This window comes from Rhipicephalus sanguineus, chromosome 10 (genome assembly GCF_013339695.2).
Source record: "Rhipicephalus sanguineus isolate Rsan-2018 chromosome 10, BIME_Rsan_1.4, whole genome shotgun sequence".
In the NCBI taxonomy this organism is placed as follows: Eukaryota; Metazoa; Arthropoda; class Arachnida; order Ixodida; family Ixodidae; genus Rhipicephalus; species Rhipicephalus sanguineus.
The window spans coordinates 24,338,272-24,362,468 of record NC_051185.1 but is presented as its reverse complement, the minus strand read 5'-3'; the positions used below and the strand labels follow the sequence as shown (position 1 = coordinate 24,362,468).

The 24,197-nt window shown below is 47.4% G+C and overlaps 1 protein-coding gene across 1 annotated transcript; it reads right to left on the bottom strand.

Moving 5' to 3' along the window:
- Nucleotides 1-4,406: 4,406 nt before the first annotated feature.
- On the bottom strand, nt 4,407-20,424 carry LOC119407271 (GILT-like protein 1). The gene is made up of 2 exons (XM_037674161.2): nt 20,257-20,424; nt 4,407-5,052 (listed from the first exon to the last, which is right to left on the bottom strand). Exons 1-2 carry the CDS (start codon nt 20,368-20,370, stop codon nt 4,468-4,470), a joined length of 699 nt encoding a protein of 232 aa, XP_037530089.1. The 5' UTR covers nt 20,371-20,424; the 3' UTR covers nt 4,407-4,467.
- Between the last annotated feature and the right edge of the window lie 3,773 nt (nt 20,425-24,197).

The following is a 24,197-nucleotide window of genomic DNA, read 5'->3' as shown; positions in this document are numbered from 1 at the left end:
AATCGGTCACTGCTGCTGCAGATTGCCACAGTCTGGGTCATCACTTGTGTAGCACAGGAAACACAAATTCACGCTACTGTTCCGTATGCAAGTCTGTTGTTCTTAAAAGTGCCACGGCACCCAATTTTCGATCACAATCTGTGTTATGCGGGTTAATCCTTGCGCATTCACAAACAAGCTGGCGAAATTTCAGCGCATTTGGTCGAGCACTTCATGTATTATATTATTTTTTAAACACGCGAGAGGCCTGTGAATCGGGCAACACTGGCGCACTCGGGAGCCGTGACGTAACATATGCTGTTGGTTTGCGAGCGTCTGCGTTCCGGCGAATGATTTTGTTCCGGGTTCATCTGAGCGTGCAATCGATGTATTTAAGCATTCTTCGGCTTGGCATCGAAATTGAGCGATTTTCAGCTGCTGAAACTTTGGTACTAAACGACGGCTCCGCTGTATGCAGCACGACGTCACACATGTCATGAAATGGCGGTCGCCGGTGGTAGGCGGGGTTTATAGCCAGCGAATTCTAAGGCTCATTTTGCACTGGAATATGGTTTTACAGTCCGTTTTTCGCGTATGTATAGCCACAATCGACCATCTAGACTTCTATTTTTTGCTGAAAACCGCGAATTGTTGGTTGACCTTGTGATGGACCCTTTAATGACTTCATAGACGCAAGACGAAGTAAACGGGAACAATCGTCATTTACGCATCGCACGACCTTCACCAGAGGGCTACGCGCATGCGTACTCTGTCAGTGGGGGAGTGTAGAGAGATAACGTCAATTGGAACGAGAAGAGGCGAGCTGACAAAAGAAATTTTCGCAAGCAATAATGCGAAGAATTTCTGTAAAAGGAGCCATTGTATTGTACGAAGCATTTTAATGGAATGAGGCAGGGTACACACGTAATATTCCATTACATCGCTGTTACAGGAGACAGCCAAAACTAGCCGACAGTTAGCATTCACTAGCCTACATTAGCTATCAAATGATTATCGCAAGCAAACCGTTAGCCAACCAGTGTTGCTTTTATGCAAGTGCAGTAGGCTTCACAAAACTATGCACATTTATTTAGAGATTTGCTTGATATAACTTATATCTAATTTGATTACTGTTTTATATGATAGCTCCTTTATTCTAATTTATATAAATAGAGCAGCTTTTCTGGTTTCTTCAGTTTCACCTCGGAAAAAGTGTGTTTTATGCTGACCCAAAAACTGCTTCTTTAAACTCAGTTTTATTCCAGTAGAATGCATCGATTAAATAAATAAATAGGTAAACTAGGCCGCCGTTAGTTTACCCTGACACTGTCATGGTGGTTCTATGGACGCGCCGTCGAAACGCTGTCACACAGGATTTTTTGTGCTGTGAAACACCGCATGACGTTCTATTTTTTTATTTTCATTCTTTTTCTATTTCATTTTTTGGATCTTCTCATGTTATTGGTGTGTCTAATCTCTCTTTATTTCCTTTATATTGGCTGCTTGCATCATTCTCCGCCGGGTTCGTGAAGCCTCGCCCGTCGGGCGGATTATACGAACCTCACTGCGACCCTCTTTTCAGGCTGTCCTCCTCGCCGATCGCTCAGCGACGCTTAACGGCGAACGCGTGCTTCGCTAGCGCCAGCGCTGATCGCGCTTAACGTTGCACCAACAACGCGAATTGTTTTGTTTTATATATTTTTTTAGACGAAGCGTGTTACGAGTTACATATTTCGGTGGCGGCGTTGTCGTACGCGATAAACCCGCACGCGAAAGACGAATCGATTCTTTCGGCCAACAGAAATGTGGCCATCGAAGGTGGCCACATTTCTGTACATGCGTATTTGTATGCATAGTTTCCAATAGTTGATGCTCTCTCGATTGTGGGCTTGTCGGTGATCAGCCGCTTCTGATACGGCAATCTGATCGTTTATCGAGGTCACTTGTCATTTCAAGTTGCCACGTTTCATTGTTGCCTGGATATAGATGCATGACCATCGTTGTTGCCTGCAGCAACTGTAATGTTGCGCTTCTAAGCACATGGATGAATATCCGATTCCCGGCATGGAGGAAGGAAAAAAAAAGGTCTACGAGGAAGCATTGTGCACTGCCAACGAAAGAGAGAAGGAAAGAGAGAAGGAAGGAAAGAAAGAAAGAAAGAAGGAACGAAAGAGAGAGAGAAAGAAAGAAAGAAAGAAAGAAAGAAAGAAAGAAAGAAAGAAAGAAAGAAAGAAAGAAAGAAAGAAAGAAAGAAAGAAAGAAAGAAAGAAAGGAGAACCAGTACGTACGTTAGGCATGCACACACCAAGCTTCGCTTGCCCTAATTTTCCCGATAAGACAAAGGCTCCTGATTTTTTTTTTTTTTTTGCGTTTCCTGCATGCAAACGGCCTGCATGTTCTCGAAACGTGCGCTGTCGGTTTCCCTGTGGGTGACGAAAGACCATTACTCTTACCTAACCACACTTACGGGGGCCGGTGCTTTTATTATTCGTCAATACCAGGCTAGACCACAACAAGAAAAACTGCGCAAGTCTCTCTCGGAACCGAAAAACAATGAATATGCGCAACGGCAATACAAACAATAGCGAACTCGGAGCACAGAGAGTTCGGCTAGTTAGGCGTTGGTCGAATTGAGACGCAACGAAATCGCGCGTAAAGAGACGATGGACTACGCGAAAAAAACAAACGGGACCCGCGCTCGTCTTGGTCCTTTCGTGCGCTATTTGGTTATGTCTCAAGCGAACTCACGTTATAGACGAGACGAGGATAATTAGAAGTCGTACATTGCTTGATCTATTACGCCTGGCGGGCAAGAACAACCAAGCAAAAGTCATCCATCGCTACGTCTTCGATCCTTTCTTTTTTCTTTTCGTTTACCAACACCTCATATGTGGTTGGCGAGGATCAGTCGCGAAATGCTAGGCTATAGAGGTTCCAAGAAAAGCGGACACCTCGGTATGAGGACTAACGACTTGCCGTTAGGACGCGTGAAAATATTGCGCAATGCGTCTATTTTCTAGGTGGTTTTCGCGATTGTCCCAGTGCTTGCGAGAGACCGCGACGAGTTCTTGGGTATATCGCAGAGCGATATCGGATGGTTCGTTGATTGGCTGTTTCGAGAGCAAGATGGTTGCTCCAGGATAAGTTAGGCTGGTGAAATAGCCATGAGCGGTTGCAGTGTGCAGTAGCAGTAAGTGCGCGAAGAGTCAACGCGACTCCTATTTGCGTTAGGGCACAGGGCACTGTTTTCAAAGGGTTAACTCGGTTGGTTGGGGCGACACGGTGGTGCACTATTCCCTAACTCTAGGATGCAGGTTCGAGTACCTGCGGCTACCCACCGTGGGGAAACTGAACGAAGTACCACCCATACGAGAGGTTAGACGCACACTTAAACAAGGCGTAGGTGGTTGTTAAATTTTCTCATTTCATTTAAATTGATGGATGCAGCATAGAAAAGGCCCAGCACGCGCAACCCCCCCCCCCCCGACCCCCTCCCACACGTACACATAGCCCACTCCTTGTCATTCTCTAAACTGTTAACTTCTGAGATTGAATGTGGTTTTATGAAAAGCTGACGCATTAGCGCTTTGAATTTACACTCGCAGAAAACTGCACCCATATCTATACAAGTATTGCACAAGTAGCGTAGGCAAGTTGTAATGGTATTGAGAGCCAACGTTGCGACTCTTAATATTTTCAATGCAGCTGTACAAATCAGTTGAGCGCCATATTCCGAATGATAAACACTTCATTGTAATATGTACCCTAGAATGAGGAGATGCAGGTCTCATTTGTAACCAAGTTTCCGAAGAGATGATAAACATTATATCGAATACTCAAGACCAACCATGCATGAAAAAGCATTTCGCGACAAATCGCCGACGATGACGCGCATGCACGTGACACTGACGCTCGTCACACTGTATAGTAATGACATGGCTGTTAAATTTTATTGTCCTCGCGTCGAACGTACAACGGCTTGCGTCACCGATTTTCAAGTCGCTTCATTTTCCACCTCCATCCAATCACACTGTCGCTTCGACCGGGCGCCTGAAGTTAGCTGACACCGGTTCGCCGGCCACTGCTCTCAATTTTTAACGGCAGTTGGCACATGGTTGCCTAGTTTGAATGACAGAAGGTAACAAGATGCGTACACGCAAGACGACATGACGTCTTGTCACTTTTCGAACAACTTTTCCCAGGTCATATCGCAGTATGTAACCTTCACTTTTCGGCGATGATTTGGAGACGGCATAAGTTTGAGGTGTGGGCAGGAAGACCAGTTAAGGGCGGAAGATGGGGGCGTTTGAGGGAGCGTATCAAGGAGCGTAGGGGTAGCCACGGGAAGCCTTGCATACGGCATCAAAGTTTCAGGTGTCGACAATAAGGTGATTGAAGAGCGGAAGGTGTGGGGCTTATCAGGGAGCGTATCAGGGAGCGTATTAGGGGGCGTATCAGGGAGCATAGGGGTTGGTCACGGCAAGCGTTTTAACGACTGAACCAGCCTCTCTTCTTCTTAACCACACACGGCTCCGGCAGTGGCGGTTTGAAGTGCTTGCAGACGGTCTCCTTAAACTGCTTCTGCAGCTTCTTCTGGTATCGCTTGTTGAAGCCGCCGTCGATGACCACACTGGGCACGTAGTTGATGGCCGGCTTCACAGACACGGTGCGCCAGCCCATCTTCTGCAAGAGGATCTTGCCCTGCGGAGACGAGGCGCAGCCCAGGATCTTACTGCTCTCCATCCCGAGCAGGTTGCAGCACTTCTGAGTGTTCTTGTCTGGATTCCAGGCCTTGAGCGTGCAGGCGATGAACGGCAGGTGCTTGTCCGTGTCCGGGTAGAGGGCGATGGCGCACGCGTGGATCATGCTTGCCTGGCACTCGGCCTGCCCGTGGCGACAGGTGAAACTGACGGTCGTGTCGGCCCCGTGCGGCTCCTTCATGCGCGTGCGACCGAACGGCACCATCTCGACGATGAGGTGCTTGCGCAGCAGCTTGTACACCGGAACCAGCTGCTTGGTGATGAACCAGGAGCTGTCCTTGCAGTACGGCTCGTACAGGACGGTCACGTTAATCTGCGACAGCGGAATAGAAAAACGATGATATTCCGTTTACCTAAAAAGGTGAAAACTTATGCTTTCACGACCCGCCACGGTGGTTTAGTGGTTGTGGTGCTCGACTGCCGGCCCACCGGTCGCGGGATCAAATCCCGACCTATCCCGGCCACGGTGACCGCATTTCGATCGAAGCGAAATGCTAGAGGCCCGTGTGTTTAGATATAGATGCACTTTAAAGAATCCCACGTGGGTGAAATTTCCGGAGCCCTCCCCTACGGCGTCTCTCAGTGATATTGTGGCTTTAGAACGTAAAACCCCAGTAATCTACGCTTTTGCGAGGCACTTATTAGTGGCACCATCATCGAGTGATACTATATTTTTCTTCCTATCACTTCAACGTCGAGCAATTCTGGTTTTCCGAATACTAAGAAAAAGTTTTCTAAAAAATAAAACTGGTACGAAATCCATGATACTGGTTCGAGTTAAATGTTTTACTGGAGACATGTGATGTCGGAGGATAAGCTTACTTAAGATAAAGGCCAATTGACTGTCAGGATAACTGATGAAAATTAATTGAATGAGTTCACTGAAAGAGCAGGCGTTTTTTGGGGGGGGCGGATCAGCTGGGATCGTTGCGGCGCCTGGCGGAGCACATCTCAACCAGGCGCTTCTTTTTACGTGGCCTCTGAGATCTGCTTCGGCAGCGCGACGAAGCACAAAGTGGACTCCAAAAAAACGGCAGGAAGTGGAAGATGAAAGCTTGCGATGAAAAAATCCGCAAACAGGGGGTGGGTGCTCGAGCCGACGTTGCGACAAGTGGACTTGTCTTCTTCAAGGCTGGAGCTAATTTTCTTAGCTATTGTGTGTATATGCTTCGTGCCCTCTCCAGAGTGGGGGTTGGGGAGGGGGGGAGGTGAGGAGAGGAGAGGTCGCCGGAAAGATCTGTGTGAGTCATAAGGAAGGCGAAAAAAAAACAAAAAGCGGGAGGGGGGTGGGAGAGGGGAGGGTGTACGTTTCGCTGAATGATTCAGTAGAAGCACGTGGCATTTTAATAATAGTAGGTTCAAAATTCCTAGATGAAGGGCTTAACTCTCGTTGGTTTTCGTTGTGTATGTACCATACCGAATCGATTCAAGAGCCCCCTTAGAAACGTTAATACCTTCTTGCTGGAGTGTATGAACTTGTGAATAAGGTATGACTCTGTATATTTTCTGTCCCTTGGGGACCGGAAGCTTGACAGAAGTATATAAAGCTTCAGGTCTTCGAAATTGTGACCTGCTACATTAAAATGCTGTGCCACTGCTTTAGGGAACTTCTTCGCCGTCTCCGCGCGATGCCCGTTTAATCTAACATTAACAGGTTGTCCCGTTTCGCCAATGTACCGTTTTTGACAATATGAACATTCGATCATGTAGATAACGTTCCAACTAGTGCAGGTAAAATTAGATTTTATATGATGGACGTAATAATTTCCGGTGCTTTTAACTATAACGTCATCTTGAAGGTGTTTACAAGTCTTACATCTTGGACGAGAACAAGGTGTTATGTGGGCAGTAGAATGAGGGTTTACGTTTGCATACACTAACATGTCCCTAAAATTCCTATTGTGGCGATACACGACCTTTGGTACTCGGGGAAACGCTTTTCTAAGGCGCTCGTTGCTTGCCAGTATTGGGTAATACTTACGGAGGATATTATTTATGTTTCGTAGCGCATTTGAGTATTTGGTTATAAATGCTGGCGGCTGGTTGGGCTGTGCTACGGGTGCCCTTTGAGCTAGTGATGATTTCCTATCTATAGTTGATATGCTTCGTTGTAGACCTTGTTTAGAGCACCTTGCGGGTAATTTCTTTTAACTAATGTTTCCTTTAGGTTGCTTAAGTGGTGAACGTAGTCGCTGTCGTCGATACAGATCCTTCTTATACGCCTCGCCTGTCCTACAAATATCCCTTGTTTGCAGTGTCGCGGGTGATGACTAGTGTAATCTAGGTGAACCCCAGGAATACACCAGAGGAAAACATCAGAGAGGAATACACCAGAGCACACGAACGCCGAGAACAAGTTGAACTACTGGACACATAAGTCAAGGCTTAGGGTCGCCTCAATTTTTTTAAAATACTTTAACCTTCTCACTGTTAATTCATTGTTAATTTACGTTTGATTGAAATTTTATTCCCACGTGATTCGCCTTTAATTATTTAGTTTTCATGTTATTCAATTTTACTTCACCTTAATCTGCATTTGATTCCCTTTAATTAACCTTAGGCTACATTTGCATCACCTCACGCACTTAATTATCAATTCTAATTACACCCTTACTACATTAAATATTTTCCTCTTAGCATGATTTTAGGTATGTTACGTCATCTGACCTTGGGCGCCATTTGTATTCACACCGCCGACGTCAGATGCCAGAATTTTTTCTAGTCATGATTCACATTTAAGGTTTCCGCCTTAAAGAAATATTGACGGCACCTGCTGGGAATATGACCAGCAACTTTTTTTAAAACACGTGAACGCTATGACACTGCGCGATTAACGACGTGACTGAACGCCACTTTCAAATCACTTCGATCTCTGATTTACAATAATCTGCAGTCCGCAATTGAAGACCGAGCTTGTTGCAGCTTTCCTTGGCGTAAGGTGGCCACCGACTGGAAGCGCCGAAAATTCTGTTCTGACCCTGACGAGTCCCGTGAAGGTATCGCTGAGCCACAGAGCGGCACAAGTACCAAATTGAAAGTAAAATAGAATTGAAGTTCGTATCGTCACGGCATAATGTAATATCTAATTCATGAAATTAGATAAGAATATTCCTTTGTAAAACGTCATTCCATTCATTGCTGCATGGTCGTTGAAAGAGTATACTTTATCCACAAGCTAATTTCGCCTGCGTTTTTGTAACCCCAGTATCGCGCTGATTTGTCCGCCGCGGCGGTACAGTGGTTACGAAGCTCAGCCGCTGACCCGAATGTCGCGGGTTCGATCACGGCCACGGCGGTCCCATTTTGATGGAGGCGAGGTGCTAGAGTCCTGTGTACTGTGCGATGTCAGTGCACTTTAAAGAACGCCAGATGGTAGAAATTTCCGGAGCCCTCCACTATCGCACGCCTCGTAACCGTATCATAGTTTTGGCATGTAAGACCCCGCAAATAATTAATACACCATAAAAACAACATAACATCATTACCGATATGTATTACGTTCGGATGTCCCATAGTTGCAAAAACTGACGGCTGTACCATCTAATACTAACACATGTAATGCAGCATGAGAAAAAATACATTCATAAAAATACTGCGAAAAAGAGTATCGCACGAATTTGTGTCACTAGTCAGGTAATCATAATATTAATCGTTGCAGCATGAAGAGTCACAGGAGAGCGCCCAGTCATACATGTTCGAGCAAGCAGAGCGAAAAAAAAGACGGGGAAGATGAAGATACACTGTGCTGACTATCAAAGTTCAGGTTACTTAGAGAAATCAGGATACATTTTAATACTAATTTTCTGGCGGTTTTACGTCACGAAACCATGATATGATTATGAGAGGCGCCGTAGTGGAGAGCTTCATAAATTTCGACCACCTGGGGTTCTTTAGGTGCACGTAAATCTAAAATGCTGAAGCCGCGGCCGGGATTCCATCCCGCGACCTTCCGGTCAGCAGTCAAGTACGATAATCACTTGACAACCGCGGCGGATAAGTAGATATGCTCAAAGAAACGTTATGGCACGGCGTAGTGGTCCGCATCTACGAGCAATCTCAAAGGAAAGCCATTCGAAGTTGGTATAGCGACCAACACGCACGTGCCGGCCTTTGCGATGTCAGGTTTGATTGTAGCTGACCCTTCAGATAAGCAAGGAGGGAGAATCTAGTTGCACATAATTCAGCTATTATGTCTCACCGCGTGGATTTGGTCGCGATTTTTTTACCGCTATGCGCTTCGATTTATTCTGGTTTGAAACCGTTTGCCACGGTCGTCGAGCTTGTGGTGCATACCAAAGACTTTTGAACAGGGGAGCTGCACCTAGCTATGACGTCACTGCGCGTTGCCAGGCACCCACCTGGCACATCTGCGCCTAGCTTCGCAACGCCCGCCTAGTTATGCTAAGGCACGCAAAGCCAAGAAAGAAGCATAGTATAGTATAGCAAGGGGGTGGGAAAAGGGAAATGAGGTTGAGGAGGAGTGATATGCGAAGGTGAGGAAGAAAGGAGAAGGAAAAGGAGGAGGTTACAGAGTAAAGCATAGCATAGCCATATACAGTATATATCAGGGTTGCGCGAAAGGAAATTGATAGCCAGAAGGAGAGAAAGGAGGACGAGAGACGGTAAAGCATAGCATATAGATGCATAGTATAGTACAGCAAAAGGTGGGAAAGGGAAGTGAGGCTGAGGTGGAGTGATGTGACTGTGACGATGAGTAAAATGAGGAGAGAGGGTGATGCATAGCGTAGCCTTGTATACTATAGTACAACAAAGGAGTGGGGAAGGGAAGGAGGAGGGCAAGGCCACGAGCTCCGCTGTTTCCTCAGTCGTCGCACCACTGGTGCGTAGCTGCCCCTGTTTTCATATTTAGTTAAAATACCCTGCAGGCTGAAAGCGTCATTGGGTCGGGAAACCTTCGTAGACTGTTACGCGGCTTCGTCAGCATACAGTTAAGCAAACTGTACGACGAAACAAGGCTGGCAGTGAGACGCATTGCTTTAAAAGAGCAGAATAAACTAAAGCCCTCGAAGAAATGGTCGTTTAATACGAAAGTCGATATTCTGTTCCCTTCTCCAATATATTGCGAGCCCGCTGTCTTTCTGTTGTCGCGGATTTGCACCAGCGCATTTTTGTGCGTCTTCATCAAGAACAACAGTCCATAGGTGGCGCTTTCACCGTCTTTCTACATACACGTGGTATTAGGCATCCTAGCATGAACAGCCTGCAGTGTTCCGAGACGGCATACCTGGGCTTACTGCTGTCCCTTAGTAGGGTGCGTATAGTACCCTAAATCGTTAATGATTTGTTTTAAATTCAACGAAGCGAATTCTCGCCGCATAACGCCGTAATTTCATTGATTAGTATTCACCGAGCGTGTTTTGGCATTCGTAGTTTTCGACTGAAATTTGTTAAGAGTATTAGTATATTATTCTGTGCTTGTAAATTTTGTATCTATAACAAAATATTTATTGTTATGTGTCAACTTTTGACCCACCCCTCTTCAATGTACGTTTATACTCTCAGGTTATGTTAAATAAATAAGCAAATACACCCCATCCATCTGGGCATGCACGGTACACAGTGTTTTAAGGCGAAAGCCTTAGGTGCCTCATCAAACGTGAGAAGTGACCGGCGGTGTCAACATGAAGTTATGCCAAAAGTGGTGACGTACTGACGTCATCTTGTGACGTCATCACTATGTCACAGATAGCCATAACTTGTGACTACTTGGGAAATCGGCGCGAATGAATGAATAACTTTATGCCTACGCCGGAAGGAAGTGGTCGCCTCTTCACCGGAATCCATATGCGTCTCTCGCCGTGTGGCTCCTGGTGGTGGCTCCAGGTCTTTCAGGGCGGGGCTGGACAGCAATATCTTCCATCGCTCTCTAAGGTGTGTTATAGCGTGTGGGAGCATGTTGGGGGTGGGGTGACGTAATTACATTGTCCTATCATGCGTTGTAGAGTTCCTGGTTCTTCGCACACGGGGCATTAATGCCCATACTGGTTCGGGTGCATTCTTTTAAAGGAGCCATAACACGGTCAACCAAGAATTTGCGGTTTTTATTGACAAAATAGAAGTCGAGGGTCTATTGTGCCTATACATACGTGAAAGACTGACTGTAAAGCCATATTTCAGTGCGAAATGAGCCCTAGAATTCGCTGCCTCTAAAACCCGCCGGCCGCCACCGACCGCCATTTTGTCGTGGCGTGTGTGACGCCAAGTGCTGCATGGAGCGGAGCCGTCGTTTAGTACCAACGTTTCAGCGGCTGAAAATCGTTCAATTTCAATGCCAAGCTGAAGAAACCTGAAATACATCGATTGCATGCTCAAATGCCCCCGGAACAAAATCTTTCGCCGTAACGAAGACGCTCGTAAAGCAACTGCTTGTTACTCACGGCTCGCGAGTGCGTCAGTGTTGCCCGACTCACAGGCCGCTCGCGTGGTAAAAAATATATTCGATCATACATGAAGTGCTCGACCAAACACGCTAAAATTTCGCCATCTTGTTTGTGAAGGCACAATGATTAACCCCACACCGACACACATTGTGCTAGAAAATTGGGTGTAATGATTTTTTTAAGTATTCGGGGGCACGGGAATGTGTCTGCATTCGTATTTATGTTGTGTGTTGCTCTCTCCAACTTAGGATGTGGCTCGGGAAAGCATCGTCGCTCGTTGCTGTAAAACTCCACTATGTCTTCGTTATGTGACAAGTGGCTAGCTCTATTCATTCTCGGCCCCACATTGCGCAAGTGTGGCCCGGAGTATCAGCGCTCGGGCCTGTTGGTGAGCGAAGTAGTTGCCCTCCATTGCAGAATGGGCCGGGAACTAGAATAATTCTGTTTCCCCCTTTTGGGAGTGGGGGGGGGGGTTGTCTCTAAGCGTCCGAAGCACCAACCGAGACGCCCAGCCCGACTGGAAACTTCTGTACGCCTGCTGCGAGTCCGTGACCACTCTGGTCGTGCCAGGAATTGTTAGGGCCAGGGCAATTGCCAGCTCTTGGGCTTCATCAATGTCACAAGTTTTCACTGTCGCGCACGTGAGCAGCTTCTCTTTGGCGGTCACTGTTGCGATAGCCCAGCCTTTTCCTCCTGCTTTGGAGGCGTCCGCGAAGATCAGCCCCTTCTCCCCAGCCAGCATCCTGTTGTAGGCCTTTGCTGTGGCCTCCCGTCTGCCGCTGTGATGTGCATGAATCATGTTCTTGGGGAGTGGTTCTGTCTCGATCGTTTCAAGCCAGCCGTCTGTCAGTTGTCCTCGCTGCGTTTGTCTCGTCACTTCCCAGGCGATCGTCTTCAGGACTCTTCTGCTGGCCTTCGTTCGAATTAGTACACGAAGGAGATACTAGATGAGGACACAGTACGAGCGCTGTCCTTCTCGTCTTGTGTCTCCAACGTGTTCACGCCAATTTTCCACGTATGCATCGTTTCCAACTCGCCCACCTCTCAATCCTACTGTTTTTGTGACCGCACTATTATGCCATAGTGACGTCACGATTACGTCACAACGTGGCTTCACATGCTGACATGTTATGACCGTCCCTTAGTCATAAGTGGGCCGATCCTGGAGGCATTGCAAGACCACGTGAGGTGCAGAGAGCTTGCATGCGTCCGATGCCGTAGGCAGTGCAAAACCACGTTAGGTACAGAAAGCTTGCGTGGGTGGAGGGGGGGAGGAACGAAAACTCACAGGGTTCCTTATGCATTCGCCTAAGGTGGCTCTAAGGCGAAAGCCATCTTCTTTTTCTTCTCAGTCGACGCATTGATCCTCCACCTCCCCTCTCGGTAAGCTTTCTGCACCTATTGTGCCTTTGCACTGCCTCCAGGATCGGAGGCATTGCAAGGTTTCTGCACTTAACCTGGTTTTGCACTGTCTCCGTGATCGGCCCACCTTTGACCGAGTGACGATATCATGTGATGACGTCATATGGTGACGTCATCACGTGATCATTTTCGCATCACTCCTGTTTCGCCTTGTATAAGGCTTTCGCCTTAACACAATGTACCGAGAAAAAAAGATGACTTTCGGCTTCGAGTCACCCCAGGCGATTGCATTAGGGACCGTGCGACTTTTTCGTGTCCCCGTTGTTCAAGTCTTGCGCATTGCTCCTCGGCGAGACGACGCGGTCGTTGCCAAACTTCCCAACCGTCGCGCCCTGCGTTGCGTCAGATGCAACTCTTTAGGGTGTGCTCCCAAGAGACGCTTAAAACGACAAGGTCGGGCGCTCCACTCCTCGCGTTTTGATGTATTCCGAAAGTCTGCGTCCGGCCTAGTGTTTAAAGGTGGCCTTCCCAACATCCCCACTAAGAACCTCACTAAAGATTTACGTTTACCCTCAAACAACCGTAACCCACGACAGCTACAGAGCTGTAGCTCCGAGACGATTTTTTTTCTTTTCTCTAACTTCGTCTAACCACATTAATGTTTGTCCGGCCCAATTTTTGTTCTTTCCCGGTCGCAAAAATAAAAGACAAAAAAACAAACAAACAAAAAAAACCTGGCAAGATCAACACGAGGAACACGTAGAGCCAGCCGCATGCGAGGTCCGGCTGGCTATTGCTAACATACTAACATGTATTTATGGTCGCATCCATCACTAAAATGTTTGCCTCGTCCGCACTGTCTGGCAGGAAGCACGCACATGTCGGCTTCTTGGCAGTGATGCATAGCAGAGAAAACTATCCTAACCCTGGGACCATAGCAGCGCAACGAAAACCACGCGCGCAAACATCTAGAGCGTCAAACATCGCCAATTTTAGCTACGGCGGATACGTTGTTCATGAAGTACGTCGAAAGTAGCGAATTTAGCATCAGCCTGCATGAGCACTGCGCGCGAAAGAACGTGAAATTTTGCAAGTATAACTTGTTCTTGGCCTGATTTGTTAGGCATACTCGGAACTGTAGGTGACACAGATAATCACACATTTGCGCTGTCTAACGGGAAACACTTCTTCTGAAGGTTCCTGCTTATTAGCTCTGCTTACAGCTCTAAGATCGAAACGTTGCACTCACTACTTGGGGCATTGTTATTCGGCCATTGTTGTTATTCATTGTTTTCTCTGGTAACCTACACGAGGTTCGAAGCACGACCGCTTACATTTCGTTCAACATGTAAAACAGCGCAGATGACGGAGCAATATCTACAGCTACAGATGGATGCCAGTGCTGATTGCTGTTCTTGCCACGTCGGCTCCTGCGCGCGGTTCACAGCGTGTTACGAATCGCGGTCTGAGTCTTGTATTAAGAAATAACTGATCATTCGCCGCACTATGTGCGCTTTAACTAAAAGAGCTACAATGTGAGAGCCCACGAACTCGACGAAACCGAATTCTATGTACCGTCCTATCGCGACATTACCAACTCCAAAAGACGCATGTTAATAAGCTATATATCCATGGTTTGAGGATTTGCCGATAATTAGTAATGCTGATAATTACTCGCTGCCAAAGGCTAATTAGTATCTGTGCACATAGGATGAAAGGCCGGCAGCGCATAAAGCACAACAGCAGAAGTTGATACACAAGGTCTCCTACCAACTTTTCTTAACTAGTTCAATTTTACTGAACCTCATTTCGAATGCACAGAGGGAACACTTTTACATTTCCTAACTGCGTAGCAACGCCTGTGTACGCTCTTCGTTTAACAAAGTTGAGCTTGTTAGTAGGAATTAATCATGATAGAAAGCAAAGGAAACCAGCCAACCCAAACATCGACTATTAACTGAAACGGTGCACTCTAGCGACAGAGAAAGTACACGCACAAAACTCCTCTGCGTGTGCTCACATATGCTGCCTCGCTTTCATTTTTTTTTGTTCATGTGTGCGTGCCTTACCTTCTATACTATGATCAACTTCTTGCGCTATGTGTTTTGCGCCTACTCAGCGCGAATGGTGTTTCGCGTCGCTACAGGATTACCAAACGTTGTAATTGAATGATGTACCTTGGACAACTAAAAAAATTGACATGTACAGGGGGGATGAAAGAAACGCGAACAGCGCGGAGCGCTGTTTTCATCGCACTTTGAGCTTGGAAGCAATAAAAAGATGTTAGATTCGCTCTTGATTGTGCATTTTTACTGCCGTACAGGCTGAAACCGCTTGAAAAATGCGAAAGAGCAGAGAATGTAAATGCCGCACAGTTCGCGGTTCTTTCAATCGCCCGTGTCCACGGGGAGGACACGGGCCTCCCCCCTCCGGAATTCTGATGAAGATGGGTGTGTTAGGGAAAATAAATAATGAAAATAGGTGTTTTTATAAAACAGTCAAAGCCTTCAGCAAGTGCCCCCCCCCCCCCATTCCCGAAAAATATTCCTGGCTACAGGCCGGCGCCAGGGTAGATGTTTTGTTCAATGTTCCCCAGAGTTACTAGAACATTGTTGAAGCGTAGTTAATTAGCTGAGAGGTAAAAAAAGCTTACGTGTTTTGTTCAAGGTATCGAGCTACTAGAATATTGTTGAAGCGTATAGTTACCTAAGTAAAGAAGCGTACATGTTTTGTTCACTGTCGTGTCGAGCTAGAGGAACATTCTTAAAGCATAGTTAGTTAGCCAAGCAGTAAAAAAGTTTACGTGTTTCGTTCAATGTCGTCTCGAGCTACTGCGATATTGCTCAAGCGTACTTAGTCAGCTAAGTAGACAAGTTCATTTCTCAAAAAAATATTTAAGGCACAGATCGTACTATAGAAGACTCAGGAAGTGCTTGGAATCTGCAAAGGAAGCCGTGTTTATATTACTGCTAGCCGCCCTAACATTGCGTTTTATTTGGCTCATGCTGGCCTGCGCTCCAAAGACTGCGTGAAAAAGCGTGAAAAAAAAAAAAACCAGGTAACTGCGACCATGTGCGTCTGGATGACAGAGAGAGAGGAATAACTTCATTCACGGCAAAACGAGGTCATTGAAGCTAGCTTTCCAGTGGACCCACGCCTCGAGGGAGGAAGCTAGCAGTGTTGTCCTTGGAGATGGGTCCCCCTTGCACTACCGAAGAATGTGACTTTGGGTAGCCTTCATGCAGTTGCAATGTGGGCAGTTTGGTTGAATTTCTTCTGGTAAATTTTAGACAGCCGATGAGGGCTGGGAAAAGAATCGATCTTGATTTGCCTCCAGATAGTAGCGTGTTCCGACGCCTTATGCGTCCCCTATGCTTTCTCTGGCCTAATTGTCTGCTGCAGGGATCGGCAACCTGCGGCCCGCAGTGCAGTATTATGCGGCTCCCGGCACAACGTCAGACCTCCCCCCCCCCCCCCTTCTCTCTAACCGATGAACACCTCCTGACTAATCGATGCTGAGCTCCACGACTTTCTGCGTCTGTCGGCAAGTAGCCTGGATGTAGGCATTTGCAAGTTGGCTAATATTGTTCAGCGCCAAAAGTCGCATTCAAAAAGTTCTTTCTTTTTTCTTTTTTGTTCTAACCTATCTTGACAAATTGCAACCTTGTGACATGCGGGCTGATAATGAACACGATTTCTATTCTAGTTTTGTGTATCATTATTGTCAATTCGACGAATATTCCTATTGACCCGCAAAGCCCCCCCCCCCCCCCTCTCCCCCCAATTCGCTGTGCGACCTCCGCCGTGTCGGCTTCATGCAAGTCGGCCCTCTGCCTCAAAAGATGGCCTCCTTGAGATGGCCGACTTCTGGTCTGCTGGATTCACTTAGTTGCCTGTAATAAAGAAACGAGCCCCTGGAAAACAAATTAGCTTTCCTTAGTATGTACCAGTCGCGCACAACTACGCCCGGAATGGTTGAGCTGATTTCTTTCTTCCTGGACCTTTCATTCTTTCTATTTTTCCGCTCTACTTGAAGGTGCCTGTTAGAATTATGTCTTGCGAAAAAAATTATTCAAACCGAATATTTTCGACTTGCGAAATCCGAAAAGAAGATACGTAAGTTGAGCGTAAAGGCGCACCATCTAGGGTAGCAGAAGAGAATAGAAAGAGCGAGCACCCCAGGCTTCGTGGTGTCCATGTATGTGTTCGTCGTTCTCTTCGTTGGAAATTTGCTACACTTGCTTCTCGAGAGAGCTTAACGCTCTCCCACATTAGGGGACATGGGACTTTAAAGGGCCCCTAAACCACCCAGAGGTCGAAATTATCTTGCGCTGCAGTTGTGCACAAGTCTACAGCGAACGCTGGCGGAGTTGCACGCGCTCTCTCGTTTCGCTCTTTCCTTCGCTAGGCTGCGTTCGTCGGCTCGTCTATCCACCTCTCCGAGTGCCTTTCCTCAGCGTCCGAGGTGGAAACGCAAGAAGCGCGCGTATTTGCTAGCAGAAAACAGGCTCTTATTCATCCACTGACAGCGTGTCTTGCTCACGACGTCACCTAATCATACAGGTGACGTTATCACGGCTGTTTGTCGATAGAGAAAAGGCACGGAGAGGAGCAAGCAAGCGTCTGTTGGTGGTTTAGGGGCCCTTTAAATTGTCCCCATTTTATAGTGGCGCGATTACCAAGTGGAACTCTCGTCTCTCTTCCAAGCATATCCGGTGGAGGATATCCGGTTAATGAACATAAAGAAACTTCCTGGCTTTCGAAATATTCATAAACAGTCTTCTGCGAAATAGAACTCGACAAGCTTAGCAGTTATATCCATATGGACGCATACGACATCGGAGCATAACTTGACTTAAAATGAGGACCAGTGAACTGACAAGATAAATAATGAAAATTAATTGGTTGAGTTCGATAGAAGATTCTAAGCAGCTGGGATCCTTGCATCACCTGTCGGGGCAGACCTCATCCGCGTGCTTCTTTCTACGTGGGCTCCGAGATCCGCTTCAGCGGCGCGACGAAATACACAGCTAACCCATGGAATACACCAGGGCACACCAACCTCCTTGGGGCACACGAATGCCGACGTGCAAGTGTTACAGCCAGACAACGTTGCAACGTTGCAACTATGTCAAAGACTGGGCTCACCTCCAGATTTTTGTTATTGTGGAATAGGCACAGCTGTCCAACCCCAACATAACATGCGCCGGCCAATTACGCGAGCTAATTTCAGTGATGTAAGGCGCTTTCGTGTGTTCTAAGAGAGTAATTATCTCAAGGAAAGTTGTGCGCATCATATGCATCCAATATAACGTGGACTCGAACCAGAAGCACCAATTTCTATTCTTTAGACGACGTTTTCTGGACATGAGAAAAACAGGAAGTAATTGCTCGACCGTATGTGCTTGGAAGAGAAACAGGAGTCACTCGGTGTTCGTGCTTCTAAGAACTTCTGAGGTTTTGTGTGCATAAACCATGATATGATTATGAGACACACAGCAGTGGGGGTAAAAACCACCTCTGTGATTTTTTTTTAACGTGCACCAAAATCGTACAGAACTGAAAGAAGTCCGACGAGGTCCCGCCCAGATGCCCGAGGCGCGGCGGCCGATCGCCTCCGCGGCTGAAGAAATAGTCCCGCTCATGTACTAGGCAATGTTCTCCGAAGGCGGGGTCACCGGCCGTCCTGCTGATAACATCAATCTGGAGTGCTGGTCCATCAGTGCAGGCTTGTGTGCAACCGGCTTTGAGGTGGAAACGGCGCAGACTCCGAAAGTTGTATTCGACTATAGGCACACGGGTGTTCTTTGCATTTCGCCTCCATCGACATGCGGCCGCTGTTGTGTGGGAATCGAACTCGCGCACTCGAGCTTAGGAACGCGACACCGTATGTGCTAAATTACCACGGCGGCTGCGCATGCCACTACGAACTAATAATAATATCTGGGGTTTTACGTGCCAAATCTATTATGTGATTATGAGGCACGCCCTAGCGGAAGGCTGCGGGGATTTCTACCATCTGACTTATTTAACGCGCACTGACATCCCACAGCACACGGGCCTACAAGCATTACGCCTCCATCGGAACGCGACCAGCGCGACCGGGATCGAACCTCCGACCTACGGGTCGGCAGCCGAGTACCGTAATTCCAGTGCCACCGAGGTGGACGTCACTATAAACTAAGGGGCTCACTGACCAAAGGCTCGAGTTAGTCGCAAAGGGATTGCTTGCAAATGGCCGCTTTGGTTGTAAAGCGGCTGCTTTGGTTTAATCGCTCACCGCTCGATTTTTCAGTCGTGCGACTGCAGTCGCAAATGTCTGAATCAGATGCGTAGGAACGGGATCTCACCTTATTTTACGGGGCAATGGCAATGCGAGCCACATGTGAGCAGACGTGAATTTTGTGTGGCGATGGGTACAAGTCGCACGCATCCGTTGCCCTGAGTTGCTTATTGGCCACCAGACGCAAGTGGTCGCGTGAGCGCTGCAAGTCGCAGGTGTGAATGAGCCTAAAGGGCCCCTAAACACCTCTGATATTTTTTTCACGTTTCAAGTAAACGCGCGCATCCTGTTCAGAATGCCAAACGATCAACAATGCCAAACGTGGCAGCGCCACGAGCCCCGGGATCGCTACAAATTTCCAGAAACAATCCCTTCTCTCCGGGTCTTTCGGTAATACCCAGCGTTAGCCGTGACGTCACCATTAGCGTCGAGTCATGTCACGCACAAAAACAACCTGTATGCCAGCTCGCAGGTGCGCTCGCTCGCCGCTAGTCCTCCTCGCATGGCGAGGAGGAGCATTCGGCCAGGAAGAGAGACGAGCCGACGAACGTAGCTTAGTGAAGGAAAGAACGAAATGAGCAAGGGCCTCTTCTGGATCTGCAAATGCGCGTAATTCCGCTAATACGGCGTCGTTTCGAAAAATTCTCGCGCCTACACGTTTGTTGAAGACTCGTTCACAACTGCAACACCACAACTAAATTTAAACCTCTGCTTCTTTTAGGGCCCCTTTCAAGGGCCCCAAAAACACTCCGAGTTCAAAGACGACACGAGTGGTGTCTCGGTCGCCTTCACTACTCATCTTGCAGGTGCTATATCCTCCTCGCTACTTATTGCTCCACAAAACACGTGGACAATGCGACCACTAAGCGTTGAGCCTATCAAGATTGCGCACTTTTCCGCTACACGCTGTTATCTCCGTTTCCGCAATCAAAAACGCATAAAACGACGTGAAATCACATTTAGCAGGATTGAAAGTTCGGATTCATTGCTTGAATATGCGCGGAAAGACGGACACAACAGAAAGGCGCTAAACAAAGGACGACGCGCTCATTTTTGTTTCCTTTTGTTTTTACTAACAACTGGATTTCTTTTTATTCAGAACGCACATTTATAGAACGCAACTCAGTAACGCGTCGTCCTATGTTTATCGCCCTTCTCTTCTGTTCGTCTTTCGCGCATTTTCAAGCAATGAAGTGAAATCAGTTGTTGTCACACGATAGTCAAACGAGACAAAGAAGAACCGGCGGGCGAGTGCATGACAAAGCAGGGTAGGAAGCAATTGACAACTGGTATCCCTCATATATGGACCAATCGAGAGCCTTATTTTCTCATGACGTCACGTCAACAGACTGCTGACTTCGCGAATTGTGCCGAAAAAGGCGATAAACGCTAGGAGAGGACGACGTGCTCGTTCCCGGCATTTTCAGAGGGGGTTTAGGGGCCATCTTAGTGCCGGTAGCTCTTCTCTCACCTTCTGCACGGCATGTGGGAAGAGGCCCACGGCTGTTTCCGGCTCGGTCTGTCCCAGGCACGGGCTGCAGGCGAGAAGGCCCAGGATCAGGCACCATAGAGGAGCGGTCCCCATGATGGCCGAATCTTGAGGCGACGCGAGGACTGCCGATGGACCCGACGCCGTCGGCTCGGGTCTACCGCCGCCGGTGGAACGCCGCTGCGCTCGGGCGGCGAATTTCGCGTCGCACGCGCTTCGCGTGCATGTGCGCCCGACCGCGGCCGCGCTCGTCTTCCTCTCTTTGCCAAGAGGAGGAGTGAGTGAGGGAAAATATTTGTTAAAAAATCACCGACGATTACGATACTGCCTAATAATATTTCTCAGCGCAGCTCTGTGTTTGAAGTTCTGGCTTTCCTTAAAGCATCCACTGACGCCTTAAATCATAATTTTTCTGAAGTAGGACAGCACCCACTACGTCATTATTCGTCTTTCTGCGGATAAGCGAGGTACCCGCCACACATCTGTAAGGGTTATGTGGACTTTGTTGATGCTGAATGTGGCTGATGACGATGGCGAATTATGGCTGAGCATTTTGCAGTGGGTGGTAAGCATGAAACCACACACTCGTTGCGCAATTGGCACTGTGTGATGGTCATTTCACCCTCGCTATATTACATAGGTTGGCGCGATTCCTTGCGCGACATGACGCCAGTATAGGGTCTTTCTGCAAATGATCTTCAAGCACCAGCGTGGCTTTGTGGTAGAATACTTGACTGCCACGCAGAGGACCCGGATTCAAATCCCATTCGATCATAGGTATCTTTTCTTATTTCATATTTTCATGTGTATCGGTTACGCCACCGACGGTGACGGCAACGGCGACGCCGCTCAACGGAGGATCGGGAGCCTAAGAGCTGCGCTCTCAAAACCTTCATCCCTTCCTCACCGGGAAGATAGTCGATCAGCGAAATTGTGTGATATGTCGAATGAACGTTCACTTACGTGTCGCAATTTAGCACCCTTGTCGAGACCCATTCAGTGCCACGGCGTTTATCACTGACTTAATCACGATGGTTCAATAAAGTTTTTCTCGATTCCGGCCGCAGAAGCCGCATTTTCGGTGGAGGCGAAAATGCTAGGGGCCCGTGTACTTAGATTTAGGTGCACGCGAAAGAACCCCAGGTGGTCAAAATTTCCGGAGCCCTCCACTAATGCGTCTCTCATAATGATATCGTGGTTTTGCGACGTTAAACCCCAACAATTATTATTAAAGAGACAGTAAAGAGAAAAACGATTTTTCTCGGATTAATAAATAACTCTTTCACACTTTCAATATCACCACGATCGCCGCGAGAAGAGGTTTGGCAAGCGGGAAAACGCCCCAAAATAAAAGTCACAGTTTCGCCGCAAAGGCGAAGCAATGAATGCAACAGCAAGAAATTCAAATCCTCGGTCGGGTGCTTCAAATTTTTTCCTTCTGCTTTATTTTTACTTGTGCCTTTTTATTTATATACATACATATACATATCCGGGACATGACGGCGATGGCAAAAATCCGCCGAGAGTGTCCATATAATTGCTATCGCAATACAAAGCGTGTGGCGACGCCGCCTTGAAATTCCCGCACCAAAGACCGTGACGTCATAGATATGTTGGCGTCTACTATGTCCAACGTGGTTCCTAATCGGTAAAAATTATGTGCATTTCCCTCTCAGAGGGCCATAGACTCAACATACTAATTTTCAGGAAATCCATTTGAGCCAATGTCGCAAAAATATGACAAATACACTTTGAAATTCGTGACGTCACAAGCAGAGATTTAGGCGCAAAATTTAAAAATGAGACTTTGACCTCGATTTACTCCTCAATTAATAAACTTATCATCGTGAGATCAACTACATTAGAGCTCTCAGAGTACTGTTTATCAATATAAACCGATTCATTGTTTTACGTATTAGTGTCCCTTCAAGGCCTAAGTGGTTTGTGAGGCAAAAAATCCGACGTCCGGCGTCAGTTGGCACCGAATACCTAGCCACGTCAAAGGTGGACTGATCACGGAGACACTGCAAAACCACGTGAGATGCAGAAAGCTCCCAATTCATCCAATCCCGGAGGCAACGCAGAACCCCGTTGGGTGCAGAAAGCTTTCGGTCGGGATCAATGCAATCGACTGATGACAAAAATAAGGTGGATGTCGCCTTCGAGTCGCCTTAGGCAAAGGCGTAAGGGACAGGGCGATTTGTTGCGTTCTTGCGGCGGGTGTGCGTGCGTGCGTCACATCGTACATGCGTGTGTGCGTGGTTGTCCTCTATGACTGTCGGTTTGATGTCTGTAAGCTTGTGTTAACGTATTCGTGCGGGTTCTTACTTGTGCTCTTGCTCTCTTATTACCGGTCAAGGGTAATCAGAAAGCCTCGTCAACAGTTAAAATTTTACTGTTTTATCCGTGGGACCGCGAAACGTTCATTATGCATTAGCCAAAGACGACTCGAAGGCGAAAGCAATTTCTTTTTTTGCTCAGTCGATGTGCTGATCGTCCCCTGCCCCCCTCCGAAAGCTTTCTGCACCTCACCTGGTTTTGCACTGCCTCCGTGCGTGATCGGCCCGCCTTTCACCGAGCGACGACGTCATCATGTGACATCACGTTGTGACGTCATAGATTCTGGCGATATGTGACGTCGTGATGGCGTCATATGATGACATCATCACGTGATGATGATTTTTTGCATCCCTCGTGTTAATGCCTACTTTCAATTTTCGCGTTTGATGAGGCCTCTAAGACTTTCTCCTTAGTATGTCGCCACCAATCCTCTGAAAGGAGCGGCGACTTCTCCAGAGTCTAAGAATAGGAGTGTCGCTAGGGGCCGTCTCGCCGTTCGTCGTCCGTCCTTGACACTGCGCGCACTCCCAGCTTAGTATTCGTGTTTACCTTTCGTATTCGGCGTACCCACTTTGAGTGATTGCTATCGGCTCTCATTTCCTATAGCATAGCGTGTAGAATCGAAACTGTGACTTGCAATGCACCGCCCAATTCTTCTTCCCTCGCCGTTCGTCTGTGCTCCTGCTGTGAGGACATGCGTTGGCTTCGCGTATTGCTCTTGTCTCGATCTTACCTCGTGTGTGCGTCATTCTGAACTGAGTTTGCCCCTATGTCTGCGTTTTCCAAGTCTTCGTTCGTACTTCAGCAGTCGTAGCGGCGCTCGGTCAATATCACTGCATGCAGTCGCTTGATTCCATGCTGCTATGGTATTTTCATATATTTTTTTCGCGAGAGTCGTATTACTTGCTCCTGATGATGTAAGCTTGCATGCCCAATATTTACAGGAACCACTAGACCTCCAAAGAGGAAGAATGAAGTCCAAGTCGCCTTGCTCAGCCTGTCGAACTCCGCAATAAATGCCAGGACGTAACTTATTAGCCCCAAATGAATTATCGGACGGAGAGTAAACGAAATACGACGCAAGTGCTTACTTTTAACTAAGGCTTCATTCCTGATCGCACCGTATTTACACTCAATTGACACCGTGTTCACAAGCCGTATTACCATCGAATGAAGGGGCCAATACCAATAGCAAGCAAGCAAGCAAGCTAGCAAGCAAGCAAGCAAGCAAGCAAGCAAAACAAACAAACAAACAAACAAACAAACAAACAAACAAACAAACAAACAAACAAACAAACAAGCAAACAAACAAACAAACAAACAAACAAACAAGCAAACAAACAAACAAACAAATGGACAAACGTTGATAACGTGCCAGAATGTGTTTTGCCGGTCGCCTTCCACAAATGTTACATCTTAGATAGCACAGTTGATTGTTTGACGAAGCAATAAACAGGTGTAAATATGGGTGGGCAGCCGCTGCCATTTGTGCTGTCTACTGTGCCTAAGCGTGCCGTTCATTGCTTTGTGGGGGCAACTAATTAAGATATCTAGGTGTGAGCACGGCGGCTGTACTGCGTTTC

Coding starts and splice junctions, on each gene's coding strand:
- LOC119407271 (XM_037674161.2), bottom strand. CDS start 20,370: ATGGGGACCGCTCCTCTATGGTGCCTGATCCTGGGCCTTCTCGCCTGC. Junction 5,053..20,256: donor TCCCACATGCCGTGCAGAAG/GTGAGAGAAGAG, acceptor CCGCTGTCGCAG/ATTAACGTGACCGTCCTGTA.